The sequence below is a fragment of the Eretmochelys imbricata genome, chromosome 20, assembly GCF_965152235.1.
Source record: "Eretmochelys imbricata isolate rEreImb1 chromosome 20, rEreImb1.hap1, whole genome shotgun sequence".
Classification (NCBI taxonomy): domain Eukaryota; kingdom Metazoa; phylum Chordata; order Testudines; family Cheloniidae; genus Eretmochelys; species Eretmochelys imbricata.
The window spans coordinates 12,384,277-12,405,903 of NC_135591.1; the positions used below are offsets into that span (position 1 = coordinate 12,384,277).

The window sequence follows — 21,627 nt, forward strand, 5'->3', positions numbered from 1 at the left end:
GAGACTGAGGTGACTGAAGCCGGTTGCACTAGCCAGAGTTGTTTACATGAGTCAAGTTCTTATTTCTGTGCACAAGTTGTGAATGAACCAACCCAACTTTCTGAGGGTAGAGTCATTCGTCATAAATATTCCTTGAGTCACTTGGCTAAACAGTTTTCAGCCTTCGAGTTGCTTGCAAGCTGCTTCGTTAGCCTATTCACTGTTAGCTACTTGTGGTGGGTGACTGGTCACCATAGTCACATGATATTTTCCCTGCCCTTCCCTGAGGCGGTAAGTGAGACACAGACTGGGCAGCTTCAAGATATTCCGAGAGCTTTCCTGGAATAAACTGTCCCCCAAAAGGAGGCTGACTTCCTTTGGAACAAGAGAGGGATTTTTCCATGGGTTTTCCTGCTGGCAAACTATATTCTAAATCCAATGCTGCTTCTTTTGGAGATAGCTCAGATTCTGTCTGTCTTGGGGCTTTATACTGCCATTTATCGCTACAGTATCAGAGCGCCTTCCCCATAAAATCAGTCTCAATAATGAAATCCTGAGTAGACTTCGGGAAAGACTTGCTCCTTAAGACACCATAGGCCTGTCTCTGGGTCTGAGATCATGTGTCTCAGGTCCTGATCCTGCAAAGCACTTCAGCACATGTGTAACTTTCAGCACGTGAGTTGTCCCATCTTATGCATGTGCACAAGTGCTGTCTAGGACCTGGGCTTTGGTCTGGAGGAAGGTGTGGGCCTCTAACAGAAGAATACATTTTCATTTCAGTATATAGTTTATCCCCCCAAAAGAGAGTTTGAATGAGTTAAAGCTTTGGATCCTTTGATTGGTATCTCGGGAGAACTAACTTACCTGAGTCTCTCTCATGTGGTTTGAGGCTAGTGTTATTATTTTCTTCGCAAGCCTTCTCTCCAGGCCCTGGGTGTCCTGCTGTAAGACTTTCTCCAGGACACAGTAAATGTCTACTCTGTTTTGCTGGGGACAAAACATAAAAGAGAAGAATTGGGAAAACTCTTTCTTGCCGACCAGACAGGAATGTGGCTAATAAGCCCCTGCCCTAATTGGTGGCTTAATTGGTGTAAAACGTGCCCAGCCCTCCACAAGCACCGCACTGAGCAGCGCTTCAGAAGCAGCCGAGCAACTGACATCGTTTAATCTTCCTGGAGAGAAAAGAGCCAGAGGAAGCGCCCTTTACTGCCCCCTTCTCTAGTTTCATTTCTTCAGAACAAACAATAAAAATGAGCACCTTGCCCTTGCTCTAGCCACTCCAGGCAGAATTTGTAAATGTGGAATATAAAATACCCAACTCCTGCAGTAAGTCCTCAGCCGCTCCCAGGGGCAATGAGCTCAGCCGTTAGATCTACACGGGAGTGGGTTTCTGAGTGGGGGTGGAGGGACACATGTGGACAGGGGGTGCCAGGACCCACGGGTGTGCAGGAACACATGGAGACAGGGGCAGATGTGCCTTACTGAATGGGAGAGGTTAGGGGTCAGACAGGGTCTGCATGGGGGGAGCTGCCTAACAATTCCTCCCCTCCCCTCCCAAAAAAACTGTTCCAGACTTTTCCCACCCGTACCCAGCAACGCTCCAAGTTCACACCCAGGCTCCTTCCCAGCAATTTACTTCCCTCTCCCTCAGCTCCTCCATTACCCCTGACTCTACCAAGCCTTTGCACTGTGCCTAAGGGGTGCAAGAAATATGGTTCTGTATTGAGTTTAAATGAATTATTACTCTGAGTTCTGTATTAACATGCATAGTAAGGAATCAGTTTGTCAAAAAACATTTCCTGAATCCTTTTTGTTGTCTGTATTCATACAGACATACTTGCTGACAGGTATTTTGAAATAAATAACCAAAAATAATTTTAACGGGTGTAATTATATTGTAATATTTTGACAAACAAAATATGCAGAATTTTGCAGAACTTCTAAAATATTGTACGCATCATTTTTATTTTTTTCTTGCAGAATTCCCCCCGTAGAAAATATATAGATAAGGGTCCCTTCAATGCTATAATCTCAATAATATGTCATCATAATAAAGGAGTGTTGGCTAGGATTTAGAGCAGGGAGTCAGTTCACTTGGGTTTTATTCACATTCTTTGACTAACTTGCTAAGTGGTGTTGAGCAAGTTACTTAATTCCCTGTGACACAAGTCATCCGTACATGAGGATAATGCTTCCCATTCTCACAAGGGTGCTGTGAGTCTTAATTCATTAGTATTAGGGAAGTGCTTTGAGATTTTTGGATGAAGATGCGAAAGAAGGGCAAAGTATTATTAGAAGAGATTACTGCTAGTCCGATGGTGTACTTTTACTGTCTACAGCCCATGTACTCCACTGTGAGTAAAAGGACAATGCTCTCTTTATAGAGCATTATATCATCCTGATCTGTAAGAACAGCATTTTGCATGATGAGTTTACGCCTGAGGACAGAAGGGCGAATACTGATTCTCCTGATGGTGCGCCAGGCCAAGTTCTACACTGAATTATCCCCGTGCAGTCCCCTGTACCCCCATGAAGTCAGGCAGAATTTGGTGTGGACACCTGGAAAGCGGATGTAATTTCATGAAACTGCCCTACCTCATCCTTTTGCAGTTTCTCGAGCAGAACTGTCAGAACGATAGCCAGCTTGGTCTCGGCTATAAAGGCAATCCTGAGGGCAATTTTGCCCTTATCTTGATCATCCATATGTGCCAGGAGGGAAACAACCTCATTATAAACACCTGAAATTAAATAAAAGGATAGCAGAAATTGGTGCTGGCCTCTTTAATTCACTATCCAGTAAAGATTCTGCAGGAGCCCCAACACTGTGAGAAGTAGACCTGGGAATCCTGGAAATCCTCTTCCTTCCTCCTCATGACCAGGTTTGTTTGCTGAACTACCCAGTGTGCTTGGGGGGAAATCATAATGAAGCAAATATGCTCCTTTCAAGTAGATCCCCCCGTAAAATAATCTTCCTTTCCCTCTTTACTGTCAATTGATGAGTTTTGATAGCATACAGAGTAATAATTTAACTCTAAGCCAAGAAATAGAGCTAAAGTTAAGCACATGCTTAAGAGTTTTGCTTAGTCAGGGCCCCATTTTCAAAAATCCTCAGCACCCAGATGTACCTATTGGCTATGCTGGGAACTTTTGGGGCTCGGTATCTCTTGAAAATCAGGCCACTGTTGGAGACCTCAGTATGAATTTAGAAGCCTAACTTTAGGCCCCTTGTTTTGAAGAAAGCCTTCAATCTTCTTTTATGGTAGTTTAAATACTTGCAGAGAAGACTCATGGAACGGAGTTCATCCAGTTCATAGAATATCAGGGTTGGAAGGGACCTCAGGAGGTCATCTAGTCCAACCCCCTGCTCAAAGCAGGACCAATCCCCAACTTTTGCCCCAGATCCCTAAATGGCCCCCTCAAGGATTGCACTCACAACCCTGGGTTTAGCAGGCCAATGTTCAAACCACTGAGCTATCCCTCCCCCCTGTACAGTTGCCTGTAGAGGTCATAAAGGAATTCCCCCGCCCCCCCCCACCCCCATGCACAATTGGCAAGGTGTACACTGTGAGTGGGGTGGGGTGGGGTGGGTCCCTCCAACCTTCATCTGAAGCGTCAGGGATTGACCATAGCAGGAGATGGGACACCTGGTAGGGTGGACCAGTGCTCTAAGATGGTTCAGAGAATCTGTTTCCTCAGCTGTCCTGCTCACATGCTCAGGGTCCAACTGATCTCCAGAGTTGTGGGTGGGAAGGAATTTCCCCCTGGTCGGATTGGCAGGGACCTTTGAGTGGGAGGATGGGGCACTGATCACCTGCTAGGATAATCTGAGTATATCTGACCTAATCAATTCTCGACCATTGCAAGGGCCTCAGGCATTGGTGGAACCTCAGTCTCTCCTGTCCTCTGCTGATGGCACACAACAGTTTTGTCTCCTAAAGACTGAAATGTTTTCGTCCAAGACAAGTTTTGGGGTTCAGGGTAGGGTTGCTAGGTGAAATTTAGTGGCCTGTGAAATACAGGAAGTCAGACTAGATGATCTAATGGTCCCTTCTGGCCTTAAACTCTAGGAAACAATGAAATAGCTGGTGTATGAAAAAAAACAGGATTTGATCTCCCATGTATCTCTTCGTTCTGAGCAGAAATTCTCCAGGAGACTTAATATTTCACAAGAAATCTGAAATGCCGTATTTATCTGTCTCCATTGTAACAGCATTCCAAACATGAAGGAGGAACTAACAAGATTTCCCCTTCCCAGGAAAGACTGCCCATCCGTTATGCAAATTGCATCCTTCAGTTGTAACACCCAGATGCAAACGGAATCATAACTGTAACCTACACTGCCCATCCGTGTGGGATGAGGAGCACTAGTGTTGCTAAGAAATGTGACCCCATGCTTTGTACTCTTGCATTTAAGATATTAGCAGAGCTTCATTTAGACAGCTAGAGGAGAAGTCCTTCTGCCTTTTTTGTTCTAATTTCCCCTCTCTCTGATGGAGTTGGCTCCATGGATGCAGAAGACACAAAATGAGGGCCCATAACAAACATAAAACAACTGGGAGAAAAGAAGGAAGACCTCCCCCATAACATTCCCTAGAAACTCAGATTCTCAGGAAAGTTTCCAGGTCCAGAGGCTGTAGGCCAACTCCTCAACTGGTGTAAATCAACACAGCTACAAGGAAGTCAACAGAGGGACACTGGTTTCCAGCAGCTGAGGTTCTGCTCATACAAAAGGAGAACATTACAGCTAATCTGCATGCCTATGCTTTCTACATGTGTGTGTGAATATAGAATGGATATAGAGAATACAATGCTGACCCTTACCTCTGTCGGTTACCTCCTGCTCACTCACAAATTTATTCATGTTTTAATCTTTCCTCAACACTTCCTCCAGTCCTTTCTCCAAAGAGCTCCAGTACTGATAGGCAGCTGGCCTCTCAGGCTGTCCTGTCCTGTCCAGGATAGCCAGTTCAGATAATGCAAGCACTATTATGACATCGCTGTGACTGTGACATAGCACATAAACTGCTGCTGACCAGGTGGGTGCTGTGATGACATGGACAAGAGCCTCAAAGATATTTAGGCTCCTAACTCGCACTGAAATCAATAGATGTGAGGAACCTAAATACATTTCAATATCTGGGCCCATCCATGTACGCAGTCCAATAGGTGGCTAAATTTGCTCCAGTGTAGAATTTCTCATTCGCTCTAAATCATTTTGAATTTTGGTTCCGTCCCTCTCTCAGTTTGCCACACTTTCCAATATTGGTTTTATTGGAAAATCTGCTCCTGGTTGAATGGATAGAAAATAAAAGCACCGAACAAAGAAAGAGAAGAAACTGCCTTGGAGAATGCACAGTGACACTTGAGTGTGGGTGGTTGGTTGGAATGCACAGTGACACTTGAGTGTGGGTGGTTGGTTTCCTTTGCTTTTTAATTCGGTTGATTAAAAAGCTTGATGAAATCTTATTGGACTGTATTACAAATATTGATTTTATATTGTTTTACAATGAATTGAAATTTATTCTTCATTTCCATGTCCCGCCAAACAAATCAACTAAATTATTTTTTGTTGTATTTAATACAGTGTGGTGTCATATGTATGGCCATATGTAGAGGCCACACTTGATTTTGGAGATGATGTTGCCTTCAAAGCATTCAGAGTGATGACACTCTTTGCAGTAAACCATATGGAAAAAGAATTCCAATGACATGTGTCCTTTGCTATGTATAAGTGATTTGGTGCCTTACCCTTTCTGATTTTGCCCTTACACGGACATGCTATTCTTTTGTACTCCTCCTTAGTAATTCGTCCATGTTTCCCCATTTTGTAGGATTTCTTTTTGATTTTCAGGTCATTACAAAACTTCTGATGGAGCCATTGGCCTCTTACTATTCTTCCTGTCTTTCCTTTGCATTGGCAGTTGTGCCTTTAATATTGTCTCCTGGAGGTTAAACTGCCAGCTTTCCTGAACTCCTTTATGCCTTAGACTTTTTCCCCATGGTCGCTACCTACCAATTCTCTGAGGATGTTAAAGTCTGCTTTTGGCAGTCCTTCTCCGGTCATTCTCACTCCTTCCTTTCCTTAGAATCATGAAATCTATCCTTCCTGATCCCTTTCACCCAAATCACCTTCCACCTTCACATTCACCACCAGCTCCTCCCTGCTGGTCAGAATCAAGTCTAAAATGGCTGTCCCCCCGCTTACTTCCTCCATTTTCTGAAACAAAGCATTGTCCCCAGTACATTCCAGGAACTTATTGGGTAATTTTGGGTTTTACCATATTCCTTTTTCAGCAGATGTCTGGGTAGGTAAAGTCCCCCATTACGATCAGGATTTGTGTTTTGCATATTTCTGTTGTTTGTTCTAGAAATGCCTCATCTCCCTCCTCTTCCTGATTTGGTGGTCTGTAATAGACCCCCTACCAGGACCTCACCCCTGTTTATTCCCTCTTTTATCTTTACTCAGAGACTTTCAACTGGTCTGCTTCTCACCTCCTTCTGGACCTCAGAACAGGTTTACAATGCAATATGTCCTCTCTTTTTTTTCCTGCCTGTCCTTCCTCAACAAGCTATAGCCCTCTATACCAATAGTCCAGTCATGAGATTTATCCCATCAAGTATCTGTGATGCAGTTAAGCTCAGTTAAGATTCATGTACTAAAACTCCCAGTTCTTACTGCTTATTCCCCATTATTATTACTCCTTGCTTGTGTGTACAGACATCTAAGATGTTAAGCGGATGCCCCCATGGATTTCCCTCTTGTTTCTCCTGTAATTCTACTGCAATTTTCCACATCTACTTCTCCCCACACAGCTAGTTCTCTATTAAGGCCACCTTTTTTTACCTGGTGGCTTTTTTCACCTGCCCCCTCTGAACTTAGTTTTAAGCTCTTCTCCTAAGGTTGGTGAGTCAGTGCATGAAGATGTTCTTCTCCTTCTTGATCAGATGGACCCCATCTCTTCCCAGCAAACCTCCTTCCTGCAATAGCATCCCATGGTAGAGGAAGTCAAAGCCTCCCAGAGACCCATCTTCATAACCCTATTCTGTGGGCATGCCTACCATTGAGTGTGTATTGAGCAGAAAGAACACTCAGTGCAGGAGACAAGGGGACTGAGTTAAACTGCAGATGTCAGGTTCACATACTTCCATTTACCGTGACTAATCTCTTAAGCTAGTGGGGATGGCCATGCTATAAAAATATTTCTGGAGATCAGCATGTGATTATTTGTATTGCAGTACTGCCTCACAGTCCCAGTCACAGAGCAGGATCCCATTGCGCTAGGACCTGTACAAACAGAGAACAAGATGGTCCTTAACTGTCATTAATTAATTAACACATCTTAACAGCACAACAAATAGACAAGAGGATAATAAAGCAAGCAAAAAGCCCCCTTTGACCAGGCGCCAGCAGATAACTAATATAGTGCTACCTATTTCGGGAACTTTCTTCCTGAGTCAGGGTCTGATGTGACTCAGCCCCTGTTTCATGCCATTGTGTAAACTGGGGACTCGTACATTTGCACAAGATGGAAAGTATCCAGTGGCACACAGTTGAGGCCTACTCCATTTTTAGTACATAAACAGCAGGCCGCTCTGCAAGAAGCTAAGGGCATGGTCAGCACAGAGAGTTTGCCTGTCTCTGTGCTGGTGTTCTGCACCCCTCACTGTCTACACCTGGCTCCATAAAGTTGGGCCTTTCAAAAATGCAGCATCAGGTAGGAGCACAGGTAATTGTAAGAATGCTTGCTCATTGCAGCTGTTAACATCCGGGCAAGGCATCCACATATAAGTCCACGACGGATGGACCAGTGATGGGAAGAGTGTTCGTGCATGTGACAAGTAACACCATGAACTATGTCATGCCACAGAACAAATTAAGATCAAGAACAGAACAAGAGGATGTGTGGCAAAGCCATGACAAACACTGTGGAGGCATCAAGGAGCTCATAAATTAGCACATCATCACCCAAACACTGCCACAGTTGACTTAGAACTTGGGCAACAGTAGACCCTCAAAAGGAAGAGGCCACAGCTTTACACCCGAGGTCACCATGATGTTAACTGGCTGCATTTGACAAGAGCTGGATCAGAGGTTGACTTTGAGTGTATTTACAGGGGGCAAGGTTTTCACAACACAAAAGCGTTGTGCACACACACAAATAGTGTTCTGCAGCAGTGCAAGTTGAGCTGCAGCAATGAGCAGCGGGATCCTGCTTGGGCTCGTAATTCATACACTTCTCTCACTAATGAGGATCAACAGATTAACCCATACTGAATGCAGCTTGACAATATACCATCACTTAAAACACATTACAGTCAGAGAGGATGATAAATATTCCATTTATACACATTATGTACAAGGCCCAAAATGACTGAGGATGCAAGAAAACAAAGCTGGTAAATACAGAAAATGCATTTGTTATAAATATAAAGGGAAGGGTAAACCCCTTTAAAATCCCTCCTGGCCAGAGGAAAAATCCTCTCACCTGTAAAGGGTTTAGAAGCTCAAGGTAACCTCGTTGGCACCTGACCAAAATGACCAATGAGGAGACAAGATACTTTCAAAAGCTGGGAGGAGGGAGAAAAAACAAAGGGTCTGTGTCTGTGTCTGTCTGTCTGAAATCAGTGGAAGCTAGGAGCCTAAATACCTACTGTAGAATTTGACCCAATAAGAACAATAATAATAATTTGCATTTCTAGAGAGATTTTCTTCTTCAAAGCATTTTACACACATGTTTTCTAACTCTCTGCTTCAAATAAAAGCCATTATTGACAGACAATTAGATTTTTCCGTCACAGCACAGACAAATAGGAGAGTGAAGAGAACACAGTTTATTAATGGGATTTTAAGCAGGTTCTCGTATGGAAAAAAAATTAAAGATCCAGCACTCAAAAGATGACTCTGCTTAGCTGTGTGCCTTGTGGCTTAAAGCAGAATTCCAAGAACATTACTTTGCTTTTTGAAATGGTTTCTCAATTAATGACAACTCAAAATATCTGCTTCCACCTAGTGGTACGGGTTTGCATAACATGTGTTGTTTGTATTCCCTGTTTTCGATATCTTTGCCTAAAAGATAAAATACATCCGAATCTACTGAGACAATTCACACTTCTGCACAAAGCCACAACAGCACTAAGAATGTATATCTTTGTTAGCAAATAGGATCATTAGGGAGAAGGAAAAGGATAATCTCAGAAAGAGGCTCTCTCTTTCTCCTTCACTTTATTCTATCTAGGTTTTTCCACTGTTCTCCTCAATGAAGTATCTGAGCAGCTTCGTCTAGTACATTAATAATATGACTCACATCTGTCATGGTAATATCTTTTATTGGACTAACTTCTGTTGGGGAAAGGAGTGCACAGAGTTCTCCTTCAGGTCCTTGAAAGGTTATTTCTTTCACCAACAGAAGTTGGTCCAACAGAAGATATTACCTCAGCTAGGGTGACCAGATGTCCTAAGTTTATAGGGACAGTCCAGATATTCGGGGTTTAGGTGCCTATCAATCCCACCCCACCCCCATCACGATTTTTCATACTCACTATCTGGTCACCCTCTCCCTCACCCACCTTGTCTCTCTAATAGCCTCGGAATGACATGGGAGTTTGTTCTCCTGTCACAGACTGTCCCCTGAGAAAGCTCTATCTACTGCACAGACAAGCCTCATCCTTAGAGTAGAACACTTCATGGTGCCTGAGAAATAGGCCCTGTCAGCCACACCCCTAATCCCAGGGATTTACCTGATATTTTAGATATACTGGGCCCTGGCCACTGAGCCCCTGGAAGAGAAGGACTGCGACCTGGAACCTGACTTGATGTGTTCACGTTGCAGAAGTATGTACACAGTGTCTGAAGGCAAACAACAAACAACACTTCAATGGTCACTGAATGAGGGGCCTGTGGAAAAAAATAGTACAATTGTGCAATTAAAGACTGTGTCAAAATGCACGTGCACAGTACTCAGATTCCCTGAATCCTGGCATTTCCGAACTTTCCATTGCTCAGTTTTGCAAACTTACTAATTGTTATTTTCATGCAGATTTTTATATATTTGTTGGGCATCTAAAGATATAAAAATACAGACATCGATTCATGTCATTGTCGTGCAAACATCCCCATTTCATTGTTTGTTTTTAAAGAAAAAAGTACAGGACTAGGTTCTGGCAATTTCTGTATTGAGCTGTAAAGCAAGATATTTTTCAAGGTTTTGAACTGTCGAAACAGAGGCACAGAGATTGTCTCACACAGGGAGGAGTGGGTGATGCAGTGCACACTTTCCCAAGCCAGCAGAGTTGCTGGACCCCAAGAGATTCCCCCTCTATTCCTGAGAACCTTTGCCAGAAGCAAGCAGACAGAAGGACAAAAGTAGCTCTCCATTTTAATAAAGGCTCTTGTAACTTCCTGGGTAAACTGGTCCCTTCCATTCTTTAGCTGACTATTACTCAGGCTCTTTTCTTACTGGCAAACTTGAATTATGATTTTTCTACGTCATGGCCAGTCTTTATCGTCTCTCTTGTAAACTTGAATATGCCAATCCCTGAGAGGACATACTTTCTTGTTTTTTCCTGATTCGGCAATCATTGCTCTGGGGATTGAGCTCCCATTTAAGGTACTTTTAATGATAACCCCCAGTCCTTTATTTCATCTATCAGGATGTTCAAAGAGAGCAGCTACCCTTCACTGAATGCCACTGCTCTGACTTTGGATTCCCTTGTAGAATGTGTGGGGCTGGGGTAGTTGTCTCAGCTGGATTCTTAATCCAGAGGAAAGACGCTCTCCCCTGTTCAATCAAGATCAGGAATGGCACATAGATTTGGGAGAAAAAGTACATTTTACTTTGACTCTATTTTCTTATTTCTCAAAAGGAACAGTACAACAAAGATAAAAACATGGTGAATAATCAATATAGGTATTGATGTATCTCATCTGAAATGGGACAGCTGCTCTTCTACTCTCGGGATGGATGCTATATCAATAGATAAGATAAAAAGACAGGCCTAACTGAGAGACTGAACCCATATGAGGGCCAAATTCTGCTCCTCGGTTACATGAGTATGTCGCTCCCCGACTAGGGCCCAAATCTGTGTAAAGAAGAGTAAATCTGGTCCCGAGGGAGTATCGAACAACTTCCAAACTGTATAAGAAGGGTGGTTGAGTCTAAACTAGAAAGACAGTTCCAAATATGGACCACAGTTCAGGAAAGCAGCCTTATTCATCCGAGCATATGAATGATGTAAGAAAATTCTGAAAATGTGGATCTTAGATCATGGTCATAATTTAAAAAAATTAATTGACACAGCAGACACCACTCACATTTGAAACATAAAGTAAGGACACCTGGGCCTAGTGCGAGGGGGCTTCATTGACACTCGTGGTCTTCCATCCCCTCGAGTTACCTAGTGGCCATGCCCCAGTGTCCCCAACAACTCCCTCCCTTGAGAACACTCAACAGCCTTGGCTCTGAGTTTTCTCACTTGGGCTACTTATTTCTTTACAATAGGACTTTGCATAAGCACTTTGTGATAGCCCTGAAAAGAATGACTTATTAACTTTTGCAAAAGGGCCCTAACACATGATACTGCACAGCATAATACCAGTAATACAAGCAATACAGAAAAGAAAAGTTTCAATAACAGGCTAAATATACCACCAAGCCAAGACGACAAACCCCAGCCTGAAAACAAGGTTTGCAACCAAGCGCTCTCTGGAACAGTATAGGCAACCTGTGCTCCGGCTCAGGCATGGGCCTCAACCTGTACCACCTTTTCATAGATCTCATAACTGCTATCATTGACATATACACAACATCGGGGCCCGACGAGGGCACAAACCTCTCCTTGGGATGCCAAGAGATTAGTCCAAAGCCAGCCTTTTTTGGAGGGAAAACGTCCTGAGCTGCTGTACCTCTTTATTTAATGTTTTTACTGCTGATCCTAAATCACTAACCATGTCCTCTAACTCGAAGGCCACTTTCTCAAGTACCACTTGCGGCCTTGCAGTATAGCGGCCTATGCATGCCGTGGCTGGCCTGGTAAACAGTGGCGCTATTCCCAGTACAGAGCACCCTACAAGCTTCTCGGTTGTGAGGGAATTCTTCATATTGCCCTCCAATGCCGTAGTCAGTCGCCGCAGGGTCTTTTCTCGTGACGCAACAGAGGTGTCTCGGGCATTTCTAATCTTTCCTTTGGACAGTGTGGCAGTTATGGAAAGGTGAGGAACTCCATGAGCTATATAACAGCTACCTGTCCAGTTGGCTGGCAGCACCTTGTAAGCCTTTCGGCCACATACAAAATAGTGACCCTGTAGGGCTACGTTGGAGATATTAACTGGACGGCAAGTTATATTTCCAAACCTTTCTTTTGTGGTAAAATTATTTGTAAGAGTTTCCCTAAAAGGGGAGGAACCATTACACCCACACTGTTGGCCTCCCCTTTTGGTCTTTACCCAATACCCATCAGCCCACTGTGTAATAACACAAGAGCTTTTTCCCACAGGACGCCCATAGTGATCAGATTGGTTTTGGGTAAAACATAACACTCCCTCAGTGAGTACTGCAACTGAATACTCCTGGTCCTGATAGGCGGCTTGCTGTAAAGAAGTCTTATTCCAGAACGGCGAGTCTGTTCTTTCCTGCTCTTTGGTGGCGGCTAATTCTGCTAGGGTCAAGGGCAGCATGTCAAGGGGCATTCCCGTTTTGGGGGACAGTGGAGTTGGAGCACATACCCAGCAATCAGTCTGGTTTGTTAAAGTAGCAACATGGTGCGCAAGCGAAACAAGGGAGTTATGCTCCCGATATGCACAGTTTGGAAATAACAATACAGAGAATAACAATCTTACCCAATTAATTATCCCAACCCAGGGTCTCCAGGACCTGGGAGGGCCCATTTTAACATTAAGATGCCCACTATTTGTGTCTTTTAAACAGTAGCTTTAGCCAGAGATCATCACTAGATGAGGAGTCAGCAGGTTGGATGGTCCACTGTCCTGCTGACGAGGGGGCGGTTACTGCCTTCAGACAAGAGTGATGGATCCAGTTCTTGTGTCCCTCGATCTTTGCCACTGTATGGGAGATCAGCAGGACGGTATAGGGTCCTTTCCACTTTTCCTGGAGAGGCTCGTCTTTCCAGGTACGAACAAGCACAGAGTCATCGGGCTGTAAGGAGTGGAAGGGAGAGTCCAAGGGGAGAGGCTGGGAATCCTTGGTATACCTGTGAAGAGACAAGAGAACAGCAGACAGGGAACACATATACTGTGACAAAAAACCATTACCCAGCTCCATTCCCCTGACAGAACCGAGGTACCATTCATAAGGCATGCCCTTCCAAACATAATTTCAAAGGGACTAAGCCCTAATCTACCCTCGGGAGAATGCGGATACGAAGTAGGACGAGGGGCAAAGCATCAGGCCATCACAGTGAGGCTTCTTGGCACACTTTTGAGAGATGCCGTTTAAGGGTCTGATTGGTACGCTCCACTACCCCACTGGCCTGCGGTCTCCAGGGGAGTTTCCAGGGGACCTGTAAGGCATGTGAGATGCTTTGAATGATTTTTGACGTGAAATGTGTCCCGTTGTCAGATTCCATCCACAGGGGGAGTCCAAAGCGAGGAAAGATCTCCTTAACAAACTTGAGGGCCACTGTTCTGGCAGTGCAGTTACGGCATGGGAAGGCTTCTGGCCATCCGCTGAACCAATCCACTATGACAAGGAGCTATTTGAACCCTTGGGTCCGGGGAAACTCAGTAAAGTCTATTTGCCACACTTGTCCGGGGCCCGGAGTGGGTTCTAGGGCAGCTGGTGGCACAGGATGTCCCGGTCAGGGGTTATTCTTTTGGCAGACTAAGCAGTCCGCTTGTACCTGGGCAGCCAGGGGTCGGAGTCCGGAAGTGATAAAGTATTTTCCCATTAGCTGGATAAGTGCTTCCCTGCCACCATGAGCGGTTTGATGTAGTTTTTGCAGCACCGGCTGGATCAGGCCCTTTGGTAAGAGGACCTTCCCTTCTGGGGAATGGAGCCATCCCTCCTTTTCCCGGAGACCGAGTTTGTCAGTTAGCTGTCTCTCCTCCCCAGAGTACTGAGGGGTTGGAAGCTCCCCTACTGATGGCATAAGGGCATGCATATGGGCGTTCTCAGTCTGAGGGGATGGCAGGGTGGCAGCATGCTTAGCCTCTCTATCTGCCCGGGCGTTACCTCTGGCCACATCTTGATCCTCCCTTTGATGGGCCTTACAGTGTACCACTGTCACTTCCGAGGGAAGTTGTACGGCTTCTAGGAGCTGGAGGATTTGGGGCCCGTACTTGACTGGGGAGCCTTGGGCTGTCAGCATTCCCCTTTGCTTCCATAGGCCAGCATGAGCATGTAGCACACCAAAAGCATACTTTGAATCAGTAAAAATGTTGACCTGCTTTCCTTTTGAAAGTTCAAGTGCACGGGTCAGGGCTATTAGTTTGGCAAGCTGGGCAGAGGTCCCAGCAGGCAAACCTTCAGCTTCCACAGTGTCATGGAGGGTCACAACAGCATAACCCGCCCTCCTTTGCCCATCTATTCCAGTACTGCTACTGACAGTGTACCACTCATAATCCCTTGAGGGTAAATCACTTGGTTGCCACTCCTTACCACCATCAAACAAATGGCATGGTGGAGAAGTTTAATAGAACTTTGGGGGCCATGTTCTGTAAATTCATAAATGAGCACTCCAGTGATTGGGACCTAGTGTTGCAGTAGTTGCTCTTTGCCTACAGAGCTGTACCACATCCCAGTTTCGGGTTTTCCCCATTTGAACTTGTATATGGCTGTGAGGTTAAGGGGCCATTACAGTTGGTGAAGCAGCAATGGGAGGGATTTACACCTTCTCCAGGAACGAACATTCTGGACTTTGTAACCAACCTACAAAACACCCTCTGAACCGCTTTAGCCCTTGCTAAAGAAAACTTACAGGATGCTCAAAAAGAGCAAAAAGCCTGGTATGATAAACATGCCAGAGAGCGTTCCTTCAAAGTAGGGGACCAGGTCATGGTCTTAAAGGCGCTCCAGGCCCATAAAATGGAAGCATTGTGGGAAGGGCCATTCACGGTCCAGGAGAGCCTGGGAGCTGTTAATTATCTCATAGCATTCCCCACCTCCAACAAAAAGCCTAAGGTGTACCATATTAATTCTCTCAAGCCCTTTTATTCCAGAGAATTAAAGGTTTGTCAGTTTACAGCCCAGGGAGGAGACGACGCTGAGTGGCCTGAAGGTGTCTCCTACGAAGGGAAATGTGCTGGTGGTGTGGAAGAGGTGAACCTCTCCATGACCCTTGGGCATGTGCAGCGACAGCAGATCAAGGAGCTGTGCACTAGCTACGCGCCAACGTTCTCAGCCACCCCAGGACTGACTGAACGGGCATACCATTCCATTGACACAGGTAATGCTCACCCAATTAGGGTCCAACCTTACTGGGTGTCTCCTCAAGCTAAAACTGCTATAGACCGGGAGATCCAGGATATGTTACAGATGGGTGTAATCCGCCCTTCTGGAAGTGCATGGGCATCTCCAGTGGTTCTAGTTCCCAAACCAGATGGGGAGATATGTTTTTGTGTGAACTACTGTAAGCTAAATGCTGTAACTCGCCCAGACAACTATCCAATGCCATGCACAGATGAACTATTAGAGAAACTGGGACGGGCCCAGTTCATCTCTACCTTGGACTTAACCAAGGGGTACTGGCAGGTACCACTAGATGAATCTGCCAAGGAAAGGTCAGCCTTCACCACACATCTTGGGCTGTATGAATTTAATGTACTCCCTTTCGGGCCGCAAAATGCACCCGCCACCTTCCAAAGACTTGTAGATGGTCTCCTAGTGGGATTAGGAGAATATGCAGTCGCCTACCTTGACGATGTGGCCATATTTTCGGATTCCTGGGCAGACCACCTGGAACATCTACAAAAAGTCCTTGAGCGCATAAGGGAGGCAGGACTAACTGTTAAGGCTAAGAAGTGTCAAATAGACCTAAACAGAGTGACTTACCTTGGACACCAGGTGGGTCAAGGAACTACCAGCCCCCTACAGGCCAAAGTGGATGCTATCCAAAAGTGGTCTGTCCCAAAGTGAAAGAAACAGGTTCAATCCTTCTTAGGCTTGGCCGGTTATTACAGACGATTTGTACCGCAATACAGCCAAATCGCCGCCCCACTGACAGACCTAACCAAAAAGAAACAGCCAAATGCTGTTCAGTGGACCGAAAAGTGTCAGAAGGCCTTTAACAAGCTTAAAGTGACACTCATGTCTGACCCTGTACTAAGGGCCCCAGACTTTGACAAACCATTCCTAGTAACCACAGATGCGTCCGAGCGTGGTGTGGGAGCAGTTTTAATGCAGAAAGGACCTGATCAAGAATTCCACCCTGTAGTGTTTCTCAGCAAAAAACTGTCTGAGAAGGAAAGCAACTGGTCAGTCACTGAAAAAGAATGTTACGCCATTGTCTACGCTCTGAAAAAGCTACGCCCATATGTTTGGGGACGGCGTTTCCACCTGCAAACCGACCATGATGCACTGAAGTGGCTTCACACCGTCAAAGAAAATAGCAAAAAACTTCTTCGGTGGAGTTTAGCTCTCCAAGATTTTGATTTTGACATCCAACACATCTCAGGAGCTTCTAACAAAGTGGCTGATGCACTCTCCCGTGAAAGTTTCCCAGAATCAACTGGTTAAAATCGTCCTGGAGATGTGGAAAATATTGTTAGTCTTTATGTACTTGGTAGTATATTTAGAGATGCATGTGTCTTATTAACTCTGTTTTTCCTAGAGCTCCAGGAAGAAATCCCAGCCAGTGTTTCACCCTAGCTGAGATTTGGGGGGCATGTCATAAATATAAAGGGAAGGGTAAACCCCTTTAAAATCCCTCCTGGCCAGAGGAAAACTCCTCTCACCTGTAAAGGGTTAAGAAGCTAAAGGTAACCTCGCTGGCACCTGACCAAAATGACCAATGAGGAGACAAGATACTTTCAAAAGCTGGGAGGAGGGAGAGAAACAAAGGGTCTCTGTCTGTCTATATGCTGCTTTTGTCGGGGATAGACCAGGAATGGAGTCTTAGAACTTTTAGTAAGTAATCTAGCTAGGTATGTGTTAGATTATGATTTCTTTAAATGGCTGAGAAAAGAATTGTGCTGAATAGAATAACTATTTCCTTCTGTGTATCTTTTTTGTAACTTAAGGTTTTGCCTAGAGGGGTTCTCTATGTTTTGAATCTAATTACCCTGTAAGGTATCTACCATCCTGATTTTACAGAGGGGATTTCTTTACTTCTATTTACTTCTATTTCTATGAAAAGTCTTCTTGTAAGAAAACTGAATGCTTTTTCATTGTTCTCAGATCCAAGGGTTTGGGTCTGTGGTCACCTATGCAAATTGGTGAGGCTTTTTAGCCAACATTTCCCTGGAAAGGGGGAGTGCAAGTGTTGGGAGGATTGTTCATTGTTCTTAAGATCCAAGGGTCTGGGTCTGTAGTCACCTAGGCAAATTGGTGAGGCTTTTTACCAAACCTTGTCCAGAAAGTGGGGTGCAAGGTTTTGAGAAGTATTTTGGGGGGAAAGACATTTCCAACAGCTCTTCCCCAGTAACCAGTATTTGTTTGGTGGTGGTAGTGGCCAATCCAAGGACAAAGGGTAGAATATTTTGTACCTTGGGGAAGTTTTGACCTAAGCTGGTAAAGAGAAGCTTAGGAGGTTTTTCATGCAGGTCCCCACATCTGTACCCTAGCATTCAGAGTGGGGAAGGAACCTTGACAGAGTCAAACAACACGGCTGGGGTAGTGGTGGCTGAACCCCCTAAAATGGCCTGCAGCTCGTCACAGAAGTGGCATGTTTGGGGCTCTGAACCGGAGCGGCCGTTCGCCCCTCTGGTTTTCTGGTAGGCTTGCCTCAGCTCCTTAAGTTTCACGCGGCACTGCTTCGGATCGCTGTTATGGCCTCTGTCCCTCATGCCCTGGGAGATTTTGACAAAGGTTTTGGCATTTCGAAAACTGGAACAGAGTTCTGATAGCACGGATTCCTCTCCCCATACAGCGATCAGATCCCGTACCTCCCGTTCGGTCCATGCTGGAGCTCTTTTGCGATTCTGGGACTCCATCATGGTCACCTGTGCTGATGAGCTCTGCATGGTCACCTGCAGCTTGCCACACTGGCCAAACAGGAAATGAGATTCAGAAGTTCGCAGTTCTTTTCCTGTCTACCCGGCCAATGCATCTGAGTTGAGAGTGCTGTCCAGAGCGGTCACAATGGAGCACTCTGGGATAGCTCCCGGAGGCCAATACCGTCGAATTGTGTCCATAGTAGCCCAAATTCGACCCGGCAAGGCTAATTTAAGCGCTAATCCACTTGTCAGGGGTGGAGTATGGAAATCGATTTCAAGAGCCCTTTAAGTCGAAATAAAGGGCTTCATCCTGTGGACGGGTGCAGGTTTAGATCGATTTTACGCTGCTAAATTCGACCTAAAGTCCTAGTGTAGACCAGGGCTTAGTGACATTGGTGCAAAAACTGAGGCAGAGCAGCCCACAGAGAGGCGGCGGAGCCAGGCCAATCATTTACCTGCTGGCCCAGGTGAGATCTTCCTTTTCCTCTTTCTCCGCTGGGTTCCCCTCTCAGCCCAGTTTTCAGAGGTATTCTGCAGCTCTGTCACTGGCAGTGTCTCTGTCCTGAGCTATCTTGGCGTTGGAGTCAGCCAGCTGGAGATGAGAGCCATTTCTTGAGGAACAGACGATTATTATTTATTTGTATTACAGTAGCATCTAGGAGTCCTGGTCCGGTTCCAGAACCCAAGATATCATCCCCTTTCTTAGAACTCTACTCAGAACAGAACTCCCTGAGACACCAACATCACTGTTACAGTCTGTGGGCTGGAGAGGTGATTTTGCATCTCTAGGGGCCAGATACCTTTGAAAATCTGGCCCCAAGTGCCTTTTGAAACTGGGATTTATGCTCCTAAATTACTTAGGGTACGTCTACACTGCGATAAAAAATCCACTGCACTGAGCCACAGAACTGGGGTCAATCGACTCGGGCTTCTGGGACTTGTGCTGTGGGGCTAAAAATTGCAGTATAGACGTTTGGGCTTGGGCTGGAGCCCCGGCTCTGAAACATGGTGAGGGGCAGGGTCTCAAAGCCTGGGCTCCCACCCGAGCCCAAATGTCTACACTGCAATTTTTAGCCCCTGCAGGCTGCATCCCACAAGCCTGAGTCAGCTGACCTGGGTCAGCCGCAGCCATGCCGCATGGCTTTTGCTGCAGTGTAGACATCCCCTTAGGTGCTTTTGAAAATATTCCCCCTAGTGATTTTAGTTACACAAGTTGTTTCAGCTCCTACTCCTCCCCTGGGTACTCCTGCCAATTTTTGTACTTTTACCGTTGCATTTTCCTTGTTTTCCCCTCCCTGGTGCTGTGAGAGAGATCAATGCAAACAACAGGGGAACCCGACTCACAGCCTATGCAGGGCTGGAAACCAGTGAAACTGACAAGATGCCAAGTGCCATCAATGGCACAAAGACCCTGAAAAGAGAGAAAGATGTTGGTGCCCTTTGACAAGTGGCTTTTCAGGCCCTTGTAGATTGGCTTCCTGTTTGGAGCAGAAATCGGTGACATGGAGTCAGGTGTTTTCTTAGTGCCGTTTGTTTATTTGCAAGATGTTCACCATTCTGTTTCCCTGAACAGCAATGTTCACAGACTGCACAGGCGAGAACCCCTCTTGCCGGGCCCAGGGTAAGGACATGCCCAGCTCTGAAAAGATCCTCCCACTTAAAGATTGTCTGTGCTCCTTGGGTCACTGGGTGGGTGGCTATTGTTTGTCAGCTGCACCAGGAATCCTGATTGGATGAAGGCTCCCAGCTGCTAGAGGAGAAGTGACAGGGTCACAGATCTCTGTGTTCTGAAGAGAGGAAGAGTGGCTGGGTACATGTGTTTCCTTTTCCAGGAAAGATGCTCAAAACCTCAGCTGGTATAAAAGCCGTTTGAGCCATTGGGGTAGGAAGAGGCTCAGAGTGATGCCTTCAGGCAGCATTTACCAAAAGTGCGAAGAGTCCGACCAAGGGACGCTCAAGGAACAGGAGACAGAAATGGCTTTTGGGAGAGCAGGTAACCCCAGGCTGCATTAGTGGGAGAGTGCGCAATCATTTCCTGCTAATCAGCTCACTCCTTGATAACACGCCCTGATCCTGCAGACTCCACACCCCAGTGAAGCCAAGAGGAGGGCGGTGTCAGCGAGGTTTGCAGGATTGGGCCCTACTTATGGAGCGGCATAGTGCTCAGCAGCGAAGTCAGACTCGAAGGCAGGTCTGTACTCTGGGAGGGTGGCGTTTCATACATCACAGCAGGAGGTGCTGGGCAGAGCCAGGCTGAGAATTCCAGGCTTGTCTCAGCAGCATTTCATCAGATGTTTATGTTTGGTGCTTGCATACTCTGGCAATGAGGGGTTTAAAAGCGGGGGAGCAAGAGAGAGAGAGAGAGAGTGTATGGGGATGGAGGGGTGCTGTATGATGATAGATAGATAGATAGATGTGGATGAACTGGTGTGTATGGAGATTGTGAGATAGATAGGGATGGATGTGCGTGTATGGGGATGGATAGATGGATGGGGGGGTATATGGAGATGGATGGAGGGGGGTGTATGGGGATGGATGGATGGAGGGGGGTTTATGGTGATGGGTGGATGGGGGGTATATGGAGATGAATGGAGGGGGGTGTATGGGGATGGCTGGATGGATGGACGGATGGAGGAGTATGGGGATGGCTGGATGGGGTTATATAGGGATGGCTAGCATTTATGGGATTGAATGGATAAATGGATAAATAGATCCATTTTGCATCCATATTGCACTCAGGACTAGTGTCCACAATGTACGAGTTGCTGGGCGCTGGAGCCCGTCGTACACAATTGCAGGTTATACCATCAGGAGCCTTGGCCCTGATCCCTGTCCCAGGCCCAGGGGTGGACGTGTTACGAGAGGCATTTCAGAGCCAGAGTTCTGCTGATCAGGCGGGATGTCCCTGCGTTGTGCAATAGGAACATGCCTCGTGCAATTCTGTGCTTACAGCAGATTTGTGCTTCTTTTCTTCCTCTTTTTTTACTTTCATTCCTGGAAAGTGAAGGGGGATATGTGTGTGTGTGTGTGTGGGAGGGGGCGCTGATTTGAGATGTAGGCGTTGGAGACACAGCTGCTTCCTTCCCCTCCCCACTGACAGCAGCACAGTGGGCTGGGGCAGTGGAGGAAGGGGGGGTTGGCTGGTGAGTACATGGTACTGTGCATGGAGCAACGCTCTGAACCAAGGGCTTGTCCCTGCCTGGAGGAGGCTACAGTGGATGGGACAGAGCAGCACAGAGCGGGGGGCAGCCTTTCTGCCTGGCAGGCTTCATGGCGCATGAGTCTGCAGCAAGATGGGGAGGAATCTTAGAGGACAGTGTATGGGAGAGCATAGGGCACTGGGGGGGAGGCCAGGGCTGGCCATAGGGAGGTGGTACAAGCAACCATCAGGAGGGGAGCACGCACTGAACAGGGGGTGAGGGGGAGATGTAGGCAGGGGTTGCAGCCGCGGAGCTGTATCCTGATGGTGGAAGGCAGTCAAAGCAGAGAGAAGAAAGGGTGGGAGGTGAAACCCCAGGGAATCATCCCAGCATCTCACATGG

At 46.2% G+C, this 21,627-nt stretch overlaps 1 protein-coding gene across 1 annotated transcript in view; it reads left to right on the top strand.

The window, feature by feature from the left end:
• Window positions 1–21,627, top strand: part of LOC144277889 (C-type lectin domain family 4 member G-like) — a 49,313-nt gene that overhangs the window by 16,918 nt on the left and 10,768 nt on the right. Inside the window, exon 2 of the mRNA XM_077838912.1 lies at window positions 19,881–20,078. Within this exon, the coding sequence (XP_077695038.1) occupies window positions 19,881–20,078 (198 nt within the window). The remainder of the gene's footprint in view (window positions 1–19,880; window positions 20,079–21,627) is intronic.